Source organism: Ochlerotatus camptorhynchus, unplaced genomic scaffold (genome assembly GCF_037179485.1).
Source record: "Ochlerotatus camptorhynchus isolate MF236.1 unplaced genomic scaffold, CSIRO-AGI_Acam_v1.1 ptg000335l, whole genome shotgun sequence".
Classification (NCBI taxonomy): Eukaryota; Metazoa; Arthropoda; class Insecta; order Diptera; family Culicidae; genus Ochlerotatus; species Ochlerotatus camptorhynchus.
Window position 1 is genome coordinate 699,944 of NW_027040823.1, and position 21,170 is coordinate 721,113.

General features: G+C 38.1%; 1 protein-coding gene across 1 annotated transcript in view; it reads right to left on the reverse strand.

The window, feature by feature from the left end:
• Spn100A (Serpin 100A) overlaps positions 1-20,967 on the reverse strand; it is a 78,737-nt gene extending 57,770 nt beyond the window's left edge. Inside the window, exon 1 of the mRNA XM_065230964.1 lies at positions 20,814-20,967. Coding sequence (XP_065087036.1) covers positions 20,814-20,832 — 19 coding nt within the window. The 5' untranslated portion in view covers positions 20,833-20,967. The remainder of the gene's footprint in view (positions 1-20,813) is intronic.
• Positions 20,968-21,170: the final 203 nt, after the last annotated feature.

Genomic DNA, 21,170 nt, shown 5'->3' on the forward strand with positions numbered 1-21,170 from the left:
CGTGTTTGTTTACAAAAGCAATTACGCCCTAATCTCGAAGTTCTCCGGAATTAAGCAGATATCCACTAGTATATTTTGCTTTGCAAAATCATCTAGTAAACTGTCGTTATTTGCATGACAGTCCCATGTGAATTCCACAGAATATGCACGCAAAAAATTTCTCTAATGTAAGGTTGGATTTATTACATCCTCTGCATATGTTTCATCAAACGAATGTAACGGCATTTCGTTCAATGGCCTGCAGCGTACAATCAAGTTTTTCAAGAATGCATATTTTTGAACAAAACCTTCACGAGATGATTTTCTAGACGCAATGCATTTGGGGAATCTATTTTTGTTCGATAAATAAGCTAACATAAAAATTACAAAATTATTTCAAAAACCTTCCAGCGACCACGGTACAGAATGCAATAGAGTCTTACTTTTCCCGGTTGGGTGTACACTTGATGAGGATGGGAGATATACTACAATCGTCACTTGTAAGGTGATCTCTGCTGCTCCGTCACCTTGGCCACGATCGACCTCGATCAAACCATCATCATCATCAGCATCACCACCCAGTACCCGAACTCACTTGATCGCTTTGCTGTGCACTCATTCCACATCCTCTACTCAAATGGCGGCGCTCTGGGCAAGCATTTAAAATGTATGTTAAACGACGAAGGCGTACAACAACAACAGAAGAAAGTTATAACGGTGTTTAAACCCGTGTGCTTTTTGGAGGATTTGCTTTTTATTTTCATTTATTTTCCCATTCTACCGTGGCTTGAAATGAATTTATTTATTTGTCCTCTCTCTCTCTCTCATCCGGCTTACTCGATCGGAGCATGCCATGATGTCGTGATACGGGGCGATTCGTTCTACTTCTGCTGGTGTCAGTCAGTACCTGTTATGTAGTCGTTTTTGGATTGATTGATTGATTTGATCAGAATTATGCCTACTGGTCGTAGGAATGTTTGCAAAACCGATTTCCTAAAGTAGGTTAATCCAGATTAGCTCGTGCACAGTACAACAGCCTGGAGAAGTTTATAGTCTTCTAAATTTGTTGGTTGTTCTGTTATTTGTTCCAAAAATTTCGATCCAAATACTGACATCGAAGTTTTTCGATCAATTCCCATTTGCTGAATTCTGTTGGAAATTTCTTCGAGTACCTACCAGCAAATAGTTCAAACACCGATGGCACCAAATGCCAGAGTTCCATTTTCAATATCGTCTAACTGACTTTCCCCAAACGAGAACTCAATTATCATCGATTCGCATTCTTCCCCTCGCCAGGTTTCAGTAGGTCAAACCCGACCTAGTTTAACGTGAACCACACAGAAACGCATATTTCGAATTGCTTTCTTCCATCCATTAGTTCCGTTCACGCTAAATGTGTAAAGCCCGCTCGATTACAAGGCGGGCGGGAGGTCTTCTTTATATGCAAACGAGCAACACAAAGCCCTCAACCAACTCCTGTTTAGTTCCACATCTCTTGGTACACGAGCAACCAACAAGTACCATCATCATTAAATCCCCCGCGATTAAACGGTCGGTTGCGGCCTTTGGAAAAATTTATTGAATTCCTCTCCTCGGCATTGCGCGCTTCAGCCGGTTTCAATTTCACCTGCCTTCATCACCTTGCGAACGAAGATAGGCTCCTACGTGTGTTTTTACCGACTACAGCAGCACCGCACCGCACCACCCCGCCCAATCCAAGCCAAATCGTATCATACCACTATTTACGGTTAGTCAAGCGAATTAGCCAAGCGGAGGAAGAATCGAACAAAACATTGAAATCGGTGGCATCCCGGGGGGGGGTGGGCATCCTTCCACTTCTCTCCCACACTCTCGCGATGCGTTCAATGGGGGTAGATACGAAGCAACCCGCGAAGATCGCTACCAACTTTTAATGTGCGCCGAAGAAGAACCGTGGTATTGAATTGGAAACTAAGGACTTTGAAGTACATACCCATATGTATCGCAATAGGCCAGTTCGAGAACAATCGTTTACCCGAAGATGTTGGTCTTTGTTTATTTTGCAAATTCCACTTTTCACAATGTTCAATTTCGTAATGCGCAGATACCGTATTTAGTTTTTCATTCTAATCGATCTTCTCTTTAATTTGATCAAAATCGTTGTATCCCATAGGAATGATACTATGGATGACATGAAGATCCTTGTTTGATCAGCTCACCTGTGCTCATGAACTATCGTTTTCGCTGTTTGTGATATTGTTTTAATTTTGAATTAAGCTAAAATTTTTGACGTAGGACTACATCTTTTGGAAAGGGTGCCATTCCAGGGAAATGCAACGAAAATTGGTCAGACTTTGAATGCTAATAACTTGGTCAATAATCAATGGATTTTGATGATTTGTATGTCGATCGATTCGGCAGTTTTATAAGATTTGTGTGGTATATCACACATTATAAATGTTAAATATTTAAATAGCTAAAAATTAAGAAATATGGAAACATTCAAATTTCTCAAACATTTTCTTCGACCGCAAGGTGCTCACTAAACTGATGCAAAATTTGAAATTTTCGCTTCACAGTGCTCAAACGATTTCAAATCAGGTTCTGATTAGCCTCCCAAAACTTAAACTCATTTGGTATGAAACTGACTTGGCAAAAACTATTCGAAGTTTATATGGAAATTACTATGGGAAAACCAAACTTTTTGTTCATTGTCTTGAACCCATTTTCCATATTGTTTTTTTTTTTCGAAAATTTCTATAACTATTCTTACGGAAAATTTTCTAAGCTGCAACTTTGCGCCTTATCGTTTTTCAGCCAAATGTCAAATTAAATTGTTATTAATTGTTTAAGAGATTGATAATCCTATGGCATGATCAAGCAGCTGTTCTGTAGGCAACACTGTTTTCTGCAGTGTGACATAGCAGCCATGATATTTGTGCTCTATTCTTCGCACCATAAACACCAATGTTGCCTGCTTAACATAACGCATAACGCATGAGTAACCTACGATTTAACAAATTCTCCATACGAATCAGTAAAAGAGGCTCATTCTCTGAGTAATATTCATAGTCAATGTATTTAGCATGCCATCTCGGCTACAAATTGGATATTGGATAGTCAAGCTCAGTGTGCAATTTGCATCGAAGTCCATGTTTTAACTTGACAGCACGGCCAGAAAGCAGGTTATTCGGATGGGCAGTACCTCGGGCAGTACCTATCGTATGATTGGCCTCTTAGTTCAGAATTCACTCACCTTGTAGCGCTAGGAACATTTGATTCAAAAGACTTGCTTTAGCAGTCTACATTCACTGAAAACGAATCTTATTCAGAGAGTGAGTCAGTGTTCACTCGGCTGTCAACAGAAGCAGACCACTCTCAATGTGTGTCACGCGATCGTCTGTTTACTTGGCAGCAACCATTGTGTGGTCCTCCTCATTGTTCTTCATCACCAGTTCTTTCAGTCGATGCGTCGTCGACTTGGGAAAGCAACCGTTTCGTTATGAATGTGTGAGTGCTGACCACGTTTTGCGTCCATTGCTGCGATGGAAGCGCTCTGACCCCCGTTGGCGAATCTGCCATACAATGAAACCACTGGAAGCGGCTCCCGTTCTGGTGGAGGAGGCTTTTTGGATTGCGGAAGATAAAGTGTTTATTGTGTTGTACCTTTTGACTATAGTTTTAAGATGTATTGTATAGTGAACAAGAATCCTCGGCTTGGCACGAGATTGTAGGATCGCTTTACGAGTCTTACATTCCCAAAAATTTCCCCACAATTTGAACATTTAAATTTCTTAGGGTTGTCCCTCACGGACAGGCGTCCTTTGCGTCAGAGGAATCACCACAATTCATGCATTTAGCTGGCATGTAGCAATTTTTTGTTCCGTGACCCCATCCCTGGCACTGGCACTGCACTGGGTTTTTTGAGGTTTTGAAAATTTCCTCCAGTCTTCCTGAAGTGTTCCCACTTCACTCGGACATGGAGCATAAGGCTAGCTTTTTCTAAGGCCCTAAGGATGTTTAATTCGCTAGACTTGAAGTGAACTAAATAACAATCATTAGAAATCCCGTTGCGCGAACTGCCAATTCATTTTCATTTTGAATACATTCACTGGCACAACACCAAGTAATTTGGTCATCTGATCCAGAGATTCACCCCTGGGCAGACCTTTCAAGACAACCTTGAACAGACCTTCAGTTTTGGTATCGTAATTGAAACATTTATGAGAAGCATTTCAGTAAGATACTTGAGAAGACGTTTGAAGCCGTCCAAGGCTTCCAGCCAATTCACGGCATTCACCTCGACGGCTAATTGTAAGTGAAAACTTGAATTTAACGAAGCTCCAAAGTTCCGAGTGAAGAGCATGGATATCGGAAGTGAATGCCACAATAGAAGGGACCTTTTTCTTTTTGGCATTAAGGCTGGAACAGCGGGTCAGTCACTCTGCCACCTTGTGACTGTGCTGATAGTGTTTCTGGTGTGTTTTTGGATGTTTCAGGGTGTTTCTGTGTCAAACGAGCTGTCAAAACGTTAAGCGGCACCATACAATGTTTACTGGCAACCATGATTTCCACAACGCTGAAAATGACAGATCCCTCTGCGATCGTAGTTGTTTATTGACGTTGACGGGGACTCTGTAGGTCTTTACTCCTATGCTAAAATCCAATTAGCAAACGACAGACTGTGCGAAATACATGGTGGACTGTGTAAATTTCACTGCAATGGAAATTCCCACAAGAAACTGCCCATCTTTGCAAGAAGAAACGATGTTTTGACGGTGCTATCATCGCCAATTACACGGAACAAATCTTTGGGGAAAACGGGTTCAACGGCAACTGGGGAGCGGTTCATTGTAGATCATAACAATCGAAAAACTACATTTGAAGATCCACGGCCTGGTGCACTGAAGGGTAGAAAAGTTCTTCTGATGGAAGCTCAGTCAATTCCAGCACTCCACGTGACCCGAAAAACTTTGTTTGAAGACTCCTACAAGTTTACGAACAACGGCGAAGGCTGTACATCTTCTTCCAAGGGGAAGAAGGTCTGGTTTACGGTGGCGTTTCTCAGAATGATTCGCATGAGGTCCTCAATCCAATGTCCTGTCTGCCAACAAAAACAGATACAGTCTACAAATCAATCCTGCCAGCTACGTTAATCCAGATCACTTGCATTATTTTTAATTTGAACACTAGCTGATATCCTGGCTCATAAATAAACCAATCGTTCTAAATATTTTCAAATTTGACAGGTTAGATAGGTTGGTTTACTCATTAAAGAGGTTCAGAACAATAACAAACAGATCATACTGTCAAAGGTGAATGATAAAATCAGATCATGGATTGGTCTATAATAAGGCAGTCCACGAGACAGTTGCGATCAGCTGACTTTTTTGATTACCAAGAACTTTTGACAGATCACAGTAGAACTGGCAGTTTATTCTCATATGAATTCCTGCTTTGTTTATGTTTACATTCAGCACCATTAACACCAGATCACTCACACACTCTAGATTTCTAGCTGTCAGTTCCACTGAGAAACGTCTCTTGGATCACCACACATCAGGCATAACATTTGATAACGGCACAAAAGCATTTGTAAACAAACTTTCTAAGGCCCTTTACACGCGAATCACAGTACGCCCACGCAAACCAACAACATCATCGGATAAGGGCAACTCAACTAACCTTTCCGAAAGTGGTATGGTATTGGTTTGCGTGGGCGTACTTTGGTTCGCGTTTAAAGGGCCTTAGAAAGTTTGTTTACAAATTCTTTTGTGCCGTTATCAAATGTTATGCCTGACATGATGTAAACATTCTTGGAAGTGGTGCCAAAATTGATGGAAAATTATCTTTTATCGGGTGGCAGCCTGCATGACAAGGTGTCTGGAGTGTTTCACAGTGTGTTTTTGTGGGTTTTAACACAAGCTGGCAGAGTGACTTACCCCCTGGCCTAGAATGTTTAGTGGAATTTTGCCTGGATGATGGATCATTCTCATCATCCGTGAGGATATCAAATTGATTGCTCAAATGAATTTCATCGGAAGGAGGATCAGGAGATTGCCCTTTTCTTTTGCGTTTAGACGCCATGCCGGCAGAACAAAGTAACTTCAAATCGACTTCCAGACATATTACAATAAGGGTAAGGTAGAGTCCAATCAAGGATCGAAAAGCAATAAAAGTCAAACAAGGTAGAAAATTTGAAGGTAAATTTAGCACTGAGAAGTTCTGTTTAAATTTAAAAATTTAAAGACTATGCGGGAAAAGAATTATTTTCCAGTCAAGGGGTGGTTTTAAAAATTAAAAAATTACTACAAAACAATTCAAAATTTAGTACAGTTAACTCTCCCCAACGCGATATTTATGGGACCATCGAGTTAGGGAGGATATCTAGTTACTGGGGTAAATTGAATGGATAAAGAGGTCGAAGTAGCCTGAATTGCCATCGAGTAAGGACGACGTGCCTGTAATAATTTTTGCATTGTTTTGTAGAGTTAACAGTTTGGCAAATTTTATTAAACGTTCGATTCGGCTCTGAAAAAAATGCTTAGTTGGGACCAATTATGTTTACACTATGTTTACATTTGAATGTTTTGATCATTTTCTTCAAAACCTATGTCTGATTCTGTTAAAAGCGGTCGAAAGTTGTGAAAACTTCATTCGAACTTGCACCAGATTTTCGTTCAATTATGTAGGAAGTTGTGATTAATTTCTAAGAAAACTGCGGATTTTCTTAAGCATTGTGATCAATTTCATTCTAATTGCGATCAATTTGTTTTGCAACTGGGTTGTTTAACTTCGAAAAATATACTGATTTTTTAAAAAAAAACTCTCTGAATATCTGGTCCTTCACATTCCCCACCTTTAATAATAGCCTCAACAAAATTGCCAATTCACAAACCTAATCAGATTATCGCACCGCAAATTATTCAATCTACATCCATCTGTGGGCGACCCGTCCCCCAGAGCTCCAAACCGACACACATATGGCCAGCCATCGCAAAATCCGCGCCAACAATCATCAAATTTCACATCGCACCTGTTCCGATTCGAAGAAAACAGTGCAGCGCAGCAGAGGTGCGCGCTTTCGATCGAATTATAGATCCGATTCAAATCGCTTCGACTCGACCACATTGGCCACGACCACGGCGATGACGATGACGATGACGACGACGTGACGTGCGGGCAATCAGTGCAGTCTAATCTACCTTAAACAGACACATCATACCTACCAACCAACCAGCCAGCAGAGCCAGTGCAGGAGGACAAGAGCATCGTAATAAACAACAGAAAAGAAAGTGCATAAAATGGGGAGCAGAAGCGAATTTCTGCGGTTTCGATTTCATCGCGGATCGAATGGTAATTCCCCCTCGCAGTTTTGGTTAGGTTGCTTAGGTAGCCCGTGGGGTACTCCAACGCCAAACCCCCATAATTGATGTGTTATCAAACATGTTACTTTCCACTTTTGTGACGTCTTTTGCACTTTAATTTTGTGTCATCCACCCATCGACGATCGTTGACTGGGCGAAAACCCTCGTCATCCTGTGTTTTTCATGATTTGAGGGCTTGTTCCGGTTGGTCTTCGTTGATCGCCTTATGTCACCAATTAGCTGGGTTCGCCAAGAGAAAAAAAAGTTAGCCACTTTTCAATCGATATTGAAACCATAATTTGAAGTACGGTGGGCAAAAGGTTGTGATCAAACATAATTAAATGCACTACAGAGAAAGTATGGATTTCTCTAACATTTGAATGAATTTGACGTCAGATTTTGCTTATATAGACGAGAGAATTGTCATTGACATTGAAAACTTTCACCCGATATAGACAGAATTATTTTTGGCAATCAGATAAACTTTCCTAAAAAACTCATTTTTTTTTTCTTCAATGACAAAGATTCACTTGATATTGTAATTTCGGGCAATCTTTTCCACATTATTGTTATCTAGGCAGTTACGAATGAAGATTGTAGATGTTAGTTCACTTTGACGACTCCATGGAATTTTTCTTGTTGAATTCATTTAATTTCGTTACAGGAGTCAACGAAAATTACACATCATCATGATTTAAAATTACATTTCATAAATATGCACCGAATCTCTCAACGGAACATCCTATAAAAAGCATTTGAAGTGATTTGAATAATTTTCTTTTCATTACGTTAAACCATAGAGGTAACTCTAAGACCAGAAGGTCCCGAAGAAACGAGCTCAACTTCAGGCAAACTTCAGGAATTTCATAGTTAAAAGCTTCAGGAAACTGCAGGAACTTTTAAGAAAATCTTAGAAATTTTTGGATATCTAGAGAAATTTAGGGAAGTCAAAATAATTTCAGAGATGTGGAGATGTGGAGATAACTTGAGAAAATTCAAATTTTAAAGAACTCCCAAGTACTTAAAAGAAGTTAGACTAGAGAGTTTTAGGGAATTTACGAGATATTACCGGCACTTCCAATAACTTCATAACTTCGAGAAATTCAAAAAATTACAGACTTTCAGGGAAGTTTGAAGATTTGAGAATTTTTTTGACAGGGTACTACCAAGATCTTCAATAGAACTGAGAGTACTTCAGGAATGCTTCGAGAGCAGAAGGAATGATCAGAGAAACTAAGAGCAGTTCAACTAATTTCAAGGAAATTGAAGAATGTTTAAGTAGTTCCAAGAAACTCAGGGAATATCCGAAACTTCATCAAAGTACCAAGACCTTTATTTAAATTTCAGAAACATAAGACATGTTATATGAGCATCAGGAAAATGTGAGATCATTTTAAGGGGTTACGCCTACCTGCAAACTTTCAAAAAATCGATTTTTGTTATTGTCCTAATCGAAAGTATATAAAGTCAAGAATATTTCCTCAAAAGATCAAGTTGATCCGATGAAAATTGTGAAAGTTGTGCGACGTACAAAAATATTCACTTATAGTGAACTAAACCCAACTTGAAACTTTAAACGCGATTATTTTAAATTACTCGAAATGTATACATTCGATTCGTCCGATTCGTTTTGATTTCTGTTCAGTACTATTTTGTGCAGTCCACGATCGTTCGGATTTCGTCTATCATTTAATTTCGATGTTTTACAGCCGATCAAAGACAAATTTTAAGGATCAAAAATCGGCACTTCAACTTTGCAAGGCCGCCATTTTGTCAAAAAAAAAAATTAAAAAAAAAAACCGAACGACCAAGGACTATACTCAAGGCTTATATCAAGGCTTAACGATTTGGCATGGTTTTTTTTTATTTCAGATGATTACATCACAAATCGCAGTTGGCACCGCAAAAAGCGTTTTTTAGAACATCGTCCACGGGGAGCAGCCGTGCGGGTCACCAGGACTTCGTTTTTACAGCATCGACTGATAAATGTACCATTTAATATGTGTTCAATAAACGGCAGAAAACCGATTTTCAATATGTTGCGTCGTTTTCAAGAAAAAAAAAATCCAAACTTTCGCTTTTTTTCGTTTTTGCAGGTAGGCGTAACCCCTTATGGAAGTTCACTGGTGCAGAACTGCAAAAAAAATGCAGGAACTTCAGCAACGATCAGATGATGTTCAAGAAAATCGCGAGATCTTTTAAAATGTTCAAACATCTTCAAGAACGTCTAGAGACCTTCAGAGAAGTAAATAGATTTTTTGGTTGTTTCATTATATTTTGGGAAGTTCTCGGAACTTCGTAGATGATTAGAGATCTTCATATCAGTTTCCTTTATTTAAGGGAAATTGCAGAATATTTCAAGGAGTTCAAAGAAATTATGGAATATTTCAAGAATTTCATGAATTTTGCGATGCTTCAAAAACAATGGAGGTCTTCAGGAAATTTTATAAATATAATAAAGATTACCGGAACAATAGACGAATTAGTGAACTTCAGGAAAGATTCAAAACCTCAGGGAAGCCCAAAGAAGTTCAGCGAGAATGAGAGAGAGAGAAAGAGAGATATTTTTGACGAAGTGCCGTGAACTTCAATGACGTTTTAAAAACTTCATGAAAATTGTAGGAACCTAAAGGAAGATCAAGGAACTTCAAGGTAATTCAATTAACTTCAGTATAATTGCGGGAAGTTTAAAAAAGATAATTAGAAACTTTAAGAAGTCAACAACGTGGAGCTATTGAATTTTTTTAACGAATTGATCACTTTTACGCATGGTCCGGACCTCCCGAAAGACCAGTTCGTGGCCAGCAGAGTGCGCATGCTGGTCCCAGATCCAAATTCATTAATATAGCATCAAAATAAGTGATTTAAAAAAATATGGCGCTCTATGATCTTTCTACGAATTGGTCACCTTTACGGATGTTCCAGATCTTTCGAAGGACCGTTCCATGACCACCAGAGTGTACATACTGGTTTCAAATCCAAATTAATTCATGCAGCGCAACAACAAGTTGATTTAAAAAATCTAGATCCTTTTTTACTAATTTTCCACATTTAAGGATGTTCCGGATCTTCCAGAGGAATGCTTTGCTGTCCCTTGGGTCCACATTTTTGTCCCAGATCGAAATTGATTCATATATCACAATGTTCATATGAAAAACAAAACAAACATTTCGTAGATAGCAACGCTTGGGTCGGTTGCTATCGCGCTACTATATTTGTCAACCCGCTGTTCACCGAGAGGCAGATTGTTATTTCCCGCACTTGAATAGCAACCCCAAGTGCGGCTACTGCGTTATGGTGGAGGTTGCTAAAATAGCTTTAGCAACGCATTGGTGCGGGTACTCTTAGAGCAACCGTAACGGTACGCTGCTAAACTCATTTTAGCAGCCCTCATCATAGCGCAGCTACCATATTCGGATGATCATAACTACTAAGGCAACCATTATAATTTTTCATTTTTCTCAACAAAAATATTCCTGAACACTAGCAGAATCCTTGCAAAAATGATACAGAATTAAATTTTTCATATTTTTGTAGACCATGTGTTGGAGCATCCCAAATCAATCAATTTATCAGGAAAATTGAAAAAGTGTTCCGCTTCCTATATCTCACGGCAAAAAATTCTGCTCACAACACTCTTTTTGACGTTTTCCTATTCACCACCAGAAGTTGAATTGATCGCTTAATTTCTATTGGCAAATCAAAGTTGGCACTCGTGGAGAATAGATGAACTATGAGTGTGATGCTGGTTTCCAAATTTTACACGGTGAGGTATACGAGTGCAATCTTAAAATTCTTTTATTTTTCAAATGAAGCATTTTATTTTAATCTGGTTAATGCTATGTTAGTAGAAAACTTAACGACTATTCAAAAGACATATAATATAGAAAAAATAATATCTTTTCAGATTTTTAGGTGTATACATAGATTTTAGCTTTTCTACCACTGTAGCAGCAACCAGAATTAAATAAAAAAAAATCATTTGCAAAATAAAAGCATTTTAAGATTAAATTCGTATACCTCGCCGTGGGAAATTTTGAAACCATCATCACTTTCATAGTTCTTCTATTCTCCACGAGTGCCAACTTTGATTTGCCAATTACAAAGGCGTATTCTAATTTCCATTTTGTTCAACAAACATATTCCTGAACACCAGCAGGATCCTTGCAAAAATGATACAGAATTTTAATTTTTCATCTGTAAATCAAGTTTGGGAGCATTTCAGACGAATCATTGGCGTGCACAGAATGGGGCAAGGTGGGGCAATTGCCCCACCTTTTATAAATAAATATATTGCCTGAAAATTGCACCACAAAGGTGCATGAGTTAAACTTCAATGAAATTTTTTCGTCAAAAAATTGCACCACATTCCTGGTGTAATTTTTTTTTCAAGGAGTTAATTCGAAGCAAAAGATTTTAATTGAATATTTCTGGTGTAAAAATATCATCAAGGTGGTGCATGGAGGGACTAATCAAAATGAATAATTCTGGTTCTAAAATTGAATCGCGTAAAAAATTTGGAGGTGCACATTTATCTGAAAACTTCTGGTGGAAAGTTCGCAACACTGTGGTGAATGTAAAAGCAAGATTTATTAATTTTTCTGGTGCATAATTTGCATCGTTCTGATGAATGCAAGCTTAATTGAAAATGTATGGTGGAAAATTTACACCATTCTGGTGCATGAAGAGGCAAAGCCTGAAGGTGCATGGTGAAACAAACTTCACTGACAATTTTTGGTGCACCGTTCTGGTGAATGGAGGAGTATGCTCTATTGAAAATTTCTGGTGCAAAATTTACATCGCTCTGATTAATGAAATGAACAGAAATTTTCTGGTGGAAAATTTGCACTAGCCTGGTATAGGAAGGCACAAGCTATATTTAAAATTAAGCTAAATTATAAATTTCTGGTGGAAAATCTGCACCGTTCTGGTGAACGGATGGGCAAGCTTTTCGGATTTTGTTTTGTTTTTAAATTTGAATTCTTCTGCTGAATAGAGAAACAAATTTTAATAATAATTACTGGTGTAACATATGCACCATTCTGATAATTGGAGGGAAGCTGCTTTACTGAAAATGTATGATTTAAAAAATCCGAAAATATTGGCAAACTTTATTTGGTGGAAAACCTGCATGATGTCTCCTATCAGCCAGCTATATTGAAAATGTTTGGTGGAAAATGGAAAAAGGAAGTCTGCTCAAATCAGAAGATTGGAGAAACAATTTTTATTGAACATTAACGGTGGAAAATTTGCATCGTTCTGGTCAATTGAAATTTTCTGGTGTAAAATTTTCTGGCGGTAAGTTTGTATTGAAAATTTCTGGTGTAAGATTTGCAACATTCTTCTGCATGGAGGGGCAAGCTGAATTGAAAATTCCTGATGTAAAAATTGCACAGTTCTGGTGAATGGAAGGGCAAGCTTTGTTGAACATTTCTGGTAGAAAAATTACGACGTTTCAGTGAATTAACGGACAACTTAAATTGACTTCCGAGAAGAGCCTCAGCTATATTGGAAATGTCTGGTTGGAAATGGAAAAAGGAAATCTGCGCCAATCAGAAAATTGGAGAAGCAATTTTTATTGAACATTAACGGTGGTAAATTTGCATCGTTCTGATCAATTGAAATTTTCTGGTGGCAAGTTTGTATTGAAAATTTCTGGTGTAATATTTGCAACAATCTGCTGCATGGAGAGGCCTGATGTAAAAATTTCACACTTCTGGTGAATGGAGGGGCAAGCTTTGTTGATCATTTATGGTAGAAAAACTACAACGATTTGGTGAATGGGCGGACAACTTAAACTTGTATTCCGAGAAGAACCTCAAGGGTATTGAATTCGGAGGGCAGTTTCAAAAGAAAAGATTTCTGGGGATGATTTCATGAAAATTCTGCGAATAATCTCTAGTGAATCCTGCATATAGTTCCAAGATAATTTCGAAAAGAATACCGAGAGAATCAAATTTTTAATGAAATTCCAAAGGATGTTGAGGAAAATTTCAAGGGAATTCCGAGGATAATTTTAAGCTCATTCTGGGAAGAATTTCTGGAGAAAACAGAGGTAATTCTTCTGAAAGTTTAGAGGAATTTCAGTTCCAAGAAGTTCTGAAAAAAATAAATTCTAAAATATACAGAGAAGAACCTCAAGGGAATTGAATTCTTAGGACAGTTCCAAAATATTTATGGGAAGAAATCAAAGAAAATTCTACGGATAATTTCTAGTGCATTTTGCAAATATTTCCAAGATAATTTCGAAAAGAATACCGAGAAAATCAAATTTTGAGTGAAATTCCAAAGGGATTTTAAGCAAAATTTTAAGCGAATTCCGAGGATGATTTCTAGTTCATTCCGGGAAAAAATTCTGAAACTCTAAAGGAATTTGAGTTCTAAAGTGTTCTGAGAAAAAAATCATGAAGAGTTCTAAGCGTAATTCCAGTGGACTTCTGAGAAGAATTTCAAAAGAGCTCATAGAGTTCTAAAAAATTTATAAAGAACCTCAAGAAATTCTGAGGATGGACTTTTTCGCAACTGTACAAAGATTAAAGACAGCTGTTGGATTCCCTAAATGAAAAGTGGGTATTAGTTTGCCTTACTAAAAATTAGTCTAAGAATCTTCTCTGATTTTTTTTGTCATTTGTGTTACCATTGTTAGAAAGCTACAGCTGTTTATGTGCAATAAATTCGGGATTGTTCTTTATATCATCTTTAAAACATGTTGAATGTTCGGCATCATTTCATGTCATCCCGACTGGCGGTTTTTTGGGACAGGGTTGATATGCTCAATCCTTCGCACAATTCGTCATTCCGTTAACAATCGTTCCAATCGTTACATATTTTTTAGACATTTTTAATGAACCTATTAGCCTTGGCATTTAGATCGAAATTTGAAAAAAATTAGAACTACTATTTTTGCTGATGACCAAGTTCAACGTACTCGCAATGGTAATAGTAAAGTGTAACTACAACAGCATATAATACTCCGTACAGACTATGGCTTACATCATGTAATAACCTTGCAATGAGCACTCATACATAGGATTTCCAGTGAGTTTGCGATTGTCATCAGGTATATTGATAATGGTCGGCCGACGGAAACATTCGTGGGTGTGAGACGGGTGTTGAAAACAGACGCGACGACCATCTTCAATACTAAAGCTGAGGTCCTGACAGTGATGCAGATTTATCGGGAGCAGGTGATGGCAGTATATTTTGACAGTGCTGGAGTACAAGCCAAGTGCAAGGACGAAAACAGCAATATACTTTTATGAAGCGCTTTGAGTTGGTTTATTTCCTTTTAATCCCGTTATAATTGCTTAGCTTTTGACAGATACGCGTATTTCGTCTACTACTTGCAGACTTCATCAGTGCAAAGTACTCAACACCACTGATCAAGATTGGATTGATCAAGAGCAATATACTGTTTGTTCACTGCTATGCGCACTGTTTGAACCATGTACTTGTCGACGCATTGTGCATACGAAAGAAGAATGCGAGTCTTATGGGTCATTCATGTCGGTTTGGCGGTGCTTTCACCACCATCTGACGTGACTTCAGCTCAATCCAACCAACAAGGCAACAACATTGCAGCAAATGTATCATTTCGGTTAAAGACCTACTATCACAAACATTTGACGAACCGATCATCATCGACATCGTCTCTGGGATTAAATTGCCAATTTCCATTGGCTGTCTGAAAGCAGTTTGCATTGAAGAAGATGAAGCACCACCGGAGTAAAAAATAAATAAAATTAGCTAAATTGAACAGTAGGGAAACAGTGGTGGGTGGACAGCACCATCTCCCACGCACTTTGGAGTACTCACCATCCCCAGATTAAATGCACCATAGAACAAACAATTGCCCCTCCTTAACAAGATTCCTGTGCACGCTAGTGAGACGAATCAATTTATCTGGAAATGTGAAAAACTGGTCCGCTTCCTATGACTCACGGCAAAAATTTCTACTCACAACACTCTTTTTGACGTTCGCCTATTCACCACCGGAGGCTGAATCGATCGCTTAGTTTCTATTAAAAGGGCCTATTGTCACAGAGAACAAACGTCCGACTTCCACCAGAAACTCGTGTAAAGATAAGTGGAAACGTCACCGTTAAGTGGCGCTAGCATCTCCTGTTTTCCTCTTTAAATTTTCCAGCATCGACCAATTTGGCGCTAGTATCGATAAATTTTCTCCGCACTACCGGCACTTAAGGCCCAAACGCAATGTGGCGGAGGAAACGGAAAGTTTGACAGTTGTCACTAATGACATCAAGATGCCTAACCGAAGTCGATTTGGATCTAACTAGTTTTCAATCCGACAAGTAGGCTTACTCAGATCGGGCTTTTCCGCTGCCGTTGCCGTTCCGTTTCCGCCGTCATTGCGCTTGGGCCTTTAGTGTCTAGTGCAAGTTGTCAAACTCCAGCGCCATCATGTTGTCAAAGAGAGTTTTTAAGTGGGGAAGTCGGCTTTGGTGGTGCTTAAGTCGAATAAGAATCTTTACACTAGTTTTAAAATATATTTTCTTCGAACCTCAACGTCTGTTCTCTGTGCTATTATATTGGAATTCTACCAAAAAACTGGTTTGAAGCTGAATTTTGCGTTTTTAATAATTTAATATTAAAAGTGACGCTCGTATGTGTCAGTCCTAATACCGATTTTTTCCCCTGCTTTTAAGCCTTAAACCAGTTTTAACTAAATGGGTAAACCTGGTTTAAGATTTAAGCGAAGTTGAAAAAATCGGAACATCTAAATTTACGTGAAACTTTCATAGTGTGTAGTTTAGTATTCTTCTCTGAAATAACTTGGTGTCACACCAAGAAGTCCTGTAAAATCCTCCTCAAATTTTCTTTTGAATTTCAATTAAAATTTATTTTATAATTCTCTAAAGACTTCTAAAAATCTAACACACGCCAATATCCTTGAAAAGTTTCCAAGGTTCCGAATTTAGTTTTGGGAAAAGGAATTATATTTTCCCTGATTTGTCATCAAAATTCAAGGATTTTCCCAGTTTTTCCCGGTGTTTTAACATTCCTTGAACTTTTCCGGATCACTGATTTATTGTTTATTTTAAGCAGATATTCATATTTCGTCATAACTGCTGTAGACTTCCTTACTCCACTAAGCCACTAAGCCAAGTACTCAATTTAAACATTTTGATTATATTTTTCCACTTCAAATCCTTCACACTACATGAAAAATGACTTGGAAAAAGTTAAAGATTGTACTCGAAATGTGGAAAACTTTTTATTGCATGGGTAAAAATTGATGAATTTTTTTATTTAAACTAGTTTCGAGTGTAATGTTTACATGTGCAACATCTCGTCCCAATCTGTCAAGTGATTATCGAGATGGCTTCCAAGTAAGAAGTGAACGCAAGGAAGGCGAGGGATTACTTCAAGCGCAATCCGAACCTTTCGATTCGGCACATGGCCAAGAAGGTCAATTCTTCCGTCTGGTTCGTCCAGCACTTCATGTCTTCAAGTTAAGGAAGGCGCCTAACACAACCGATAAACATAATACGGTGGCCAATTCCCGCGCCAGGAAGCTGTACCAACCGATGGAAACTAACGATTTTAAATTGCCTCACTACTTGACTAGCCTATTGGTCCCAAGCAAATCGATTAACGTATCCCATTTTAGTCGAAATTCTAGTATTACACTATGTTTGTTTTGATTCGCTATGAAAGTTTGTCAGATAAAACGAGGGGTTCATAGATTTTCCTATGTTTCGAAGGGTGCATCGATTAGCTTGGGACCGAAGATAGTACCAGAGCTGAGCCAAAAGTTGAGCACGTTTCTTCGGGACCTACTAGTCTTAGAGTTACCTCTCTGGCTATACCGCGAGTGATTGGTGGAGCCGAAATGCATCGTAATGGATGACGGCACGTACATTAAAGCGGACGCCAAGCAGATCCCCGGGTCCCGCCTGGATCTTCCGGAGAAGTTGCCGTAGAAGAAGGTCGACAAATTTGCCAAAAAGTACTAGTGTGGCCAAATATATAAAGTGTAATGCCTCCAGAAGCGTCTACTGTGCTTCCTCCGGTCCCACACTCTGTTTTGGCCGGATCTGGTATCGTGCATTACGTGAAACCGATTTTGTGCCGAAGGAGGCAAATCCGCCTAACTCGCCAGAACTTCGACCAATAGAAACATTCCGGGCGATTATGAAGGGCAAGCCCCGGAAAACAGGAAAGGTCTTCAACAACGACAAGGATTTGAAGAAAGAGTGGATGAAAGTGTGTAGTTTCAAAAATATCCGACCTAAAATGAATTTTTGGTGATCATTTTTGCCTGTTGCATTTTTTTTTTTCGAGTACAGTCTTTAGGGACTTTTTGGTGTAATAGGTTACTTTTTAGTGATTGATTTCCTAAATAGTGACCTAGCCTTTAAACGTGACCTACTAGCAGGCCTGTAAGAGAAATCATTGAAACCAGAAGGACTTCTGCAAAAAAAATCATTTTGAAAGACATCGATGCAAGTTGGAAGAACTTTCCGGGGAGAATAAGAGAAAGAAAGATTTTTTTTATGTCGAAACACACTTCCAGAAGAAGTCAGAATTCTGCATGGATCGTTCAACAGAAGTTATAAAATGAACATTCTGATAAACCTATCTATTTGCTGGATAACAATATTTCCCAGAAAGAGCCATTAGCTGTTTCCCAATTCGCGGGTAAAAAGGCCGAAAAATTAAAACACTAGGCACACTAGATATGTGACATAATAATCAAAGCCACCAGGTCTACTGTGCTGCGTACAAAGATGTGTAGATACCAATACTTAAATACTTAGGCTGTGTTCCATTTGGGGAATTTTCGCTTAAATTTGACACTTCGAAAATAAATTATAATAGTCGAAAATCTCTTCCGATTTTAGAGAACGTGTTTGTCAAAATTGATTCATGGTCTGCCAGAAAAAAAACTCTGGTTTGAAGTCTTGCAGTGAAACTTTTTCAAGCTTTCGCCACCTACATTTCCAAGTGAGAACTACTAGAAGGAGGATAGTTTCCAAGTAAAACAGACGATTTTTGGGGCGGTCTATCAAGAAAAACTAATAATTTACCGTGGAAACTTTTGCTTGAATCGTGTAAGAAAACGTGTTTGAAAACTAACTGTTATTATTTCGGTATGGATCGGAGATGTTTTCATGGAAAATTATGCATAACAAGTTTGCACCCACAGGAAGAGGTTACCTCCTGCGCAGCTGCATTTTTCGGAAAATGGTGAATATGTGCGATTTCCACTAAGATGAAAGTGAAAATTAAGTGAATTTACTTAGGAAAGGTTGTATCATGCTGGTGGTAATGGAGAATTGGTTGTTTAGGACGCCAATATTCAATAAATGTTCGTTTTGAAGGAAAACGTAACGGAACTTGATGTACTCAACACGCACCATACTATAAAATGGTGCTAGATGGTTTTCAAAGTGATAACAAGATGACTACTCATCTTTATTTTGAGTAATTGAGCAATTTACTTCTGTTTACATCATATTTACGATGCAGCATTGATGGAGCCATGAAATGAAATGAAATGAAAATGAAAGATGAAAGTTCATCTGGAAAAGTCAAAGATGCACATCAGCCTGATCGTAAAAACGTTTTCTTCTTCAATTCGAATGTTATATTGGAATGATTTTACGCAGGCTTGATGACAATTATGATTTAATGCTAATTTTCACGAATTTTATATGCAGTCTGTCAACATTATCATCATCATGCATTGGCGACATCTGCGTTGAGCTTTTACGGCAATCTCCCAATAATAGTAGCTTTATTTTCAAATTTTCCATTTGTCAAATTTAAGTGAAAATTCACCAAATGGAACACACCCTTAGGCTGTGTTCCATTTGGCGAACTTTTACTTAAATTTGACAAATGGAAAATTTTCAAATAAACCTGCTATTGTACCAGACTTATTTCTGACATACAAGGAATCAATTTTGACGCACACCTTCTTGAAAATCGGCCGATCAACAACAGAGGGATTTTGGAACATCTTAATTTATTTTCGAAATGTCAAATTTAAGTGAAAATTCACACAGCCTTAGAATCTATTTCATGCCTCTCACGCTAAAGGTCACGAGCTCATGATTCATCCCATTTTGAGACGAAGTCCTCTAAATTTGTGATCGATGTCCTTTAAATTTATCATCAGTATCATCAACAGAAAAGGTCCTACAGTTTTCACTTGAATTCAGTCACAATTTATTGTATGGTCTCTTATGTTTTATAGCCTTTGGTACAATGAACGTATTTTCATTGATATGCATATGTACACACTAAGATTATTTCACCGAAATCTATGAAATTTTACCGAAATCTCAACAACTGAACGTTCGGTAAACAGTTAGGTGATTTTTCACCGATTTCCTGTAATTTTTCACCGAATATCTGTTAAAAATTACAGGAAATCTGTGAAAAATCACCGAACTTTTTACCGAACGTTTAGCTATTGAGATTTCGGTAAAATTTCACAGATTTCTGTAAAATAATCTAAGTGTGTATACTGAATTTATTATAAAATAATAATGATAAAATAATCGATACTTGTTAAATTCAAAAAAAATAAAATTATTGTTACAGAATTCAGGCAAAGTTCGATGAATCTTGAGTTTTTGAATCTGTATTTATTTTTAGTGAGCAGTGATCGAACCAAAATCTTATTTGGTGGTAATTTAAAACTAAGGTTGTCACCCTTTCAACCACATTCATATACTTTCTACTTGCGTAACTGCCAAGCCACAGCTAACCGGACCCATAACTTGGCTCCTAGGGTGAGAAAATATCAACGACTTCCTAAGCATAGCAATTTAACTTCCCATGCGCACTAATGCATAGCTATGCTCTACGCGGAACGCCTCAAGCTGCGCAGAAAAAGCTGGCAGCTTGACACAAAATTCCAAATTCATCTCACCTCGAGACGGGATGTTACCTCACACCGAACCACCACGCACATCATCCGGTATGCATTACTGCTGCTACATATAGAGGAAATTCGAAGGCTTCAATTATTTCTGACCGTTGTTGGTTGTTGTTAACTAGCAAAAACTAGAAAACATCGTCTCTTTAAAATCTTATTTGCCATCGCCTCACCATTTTTCGATTTCGGACGCATAGATCCAGGGTTGGCATGCTCATTTTATTACACAAATCACTCTTTTGTGAATGACTTTTCACTCAGTTGATGAAACTTAATTTTACTTCAAGCAATTTATAGAATAGGATCATAGTTCACAGTATACACGCATATAGTAGTTAAATCACAACATTTGAATTCACACTCATTGAAAGTCTCAAATAATCACATTTTTGTGACGCAAAATTTGAAAACAGCTTTTCGTCTAAACACAAGTCTACTATGTTGTACGTACCTATATAAACCTCAAACTCTTTCCTATCAGTTGCTTCAAGAAGTTACGAAAAATCGAGCATGCCAACCCTGCATACACCATTTAATAAATAATAGTAGAATATGAAACAGAGCCAGGGGACACTTACATGCAAGTAAAACTTTCATAATTTCCGCAACCGGGTTTCTGCTTTCTTCCCCGAACGATGATTCAAGCGATGGAATGTTCACTTAACGGAATTCACTCAACTCTAGAAGCGGAATAAAACAAAAGAAAACACACATTCACTTTTCTGTACTTCGATTACAACAACAGCACTTGCATTTGAAAATAATAATAACAACAACGCGTGAGAAAACGACAAAACAATTTATAATCACTTCCACTCTTTTCACCGAAGTTACATTACAGTTGATTATATCTTTGCTTTGCTCTTTATGCAACAAATCACAGCAACCCACCCGACAACAAAGTGCGATGCAACCAATGTCTAAACCAAAAAAAA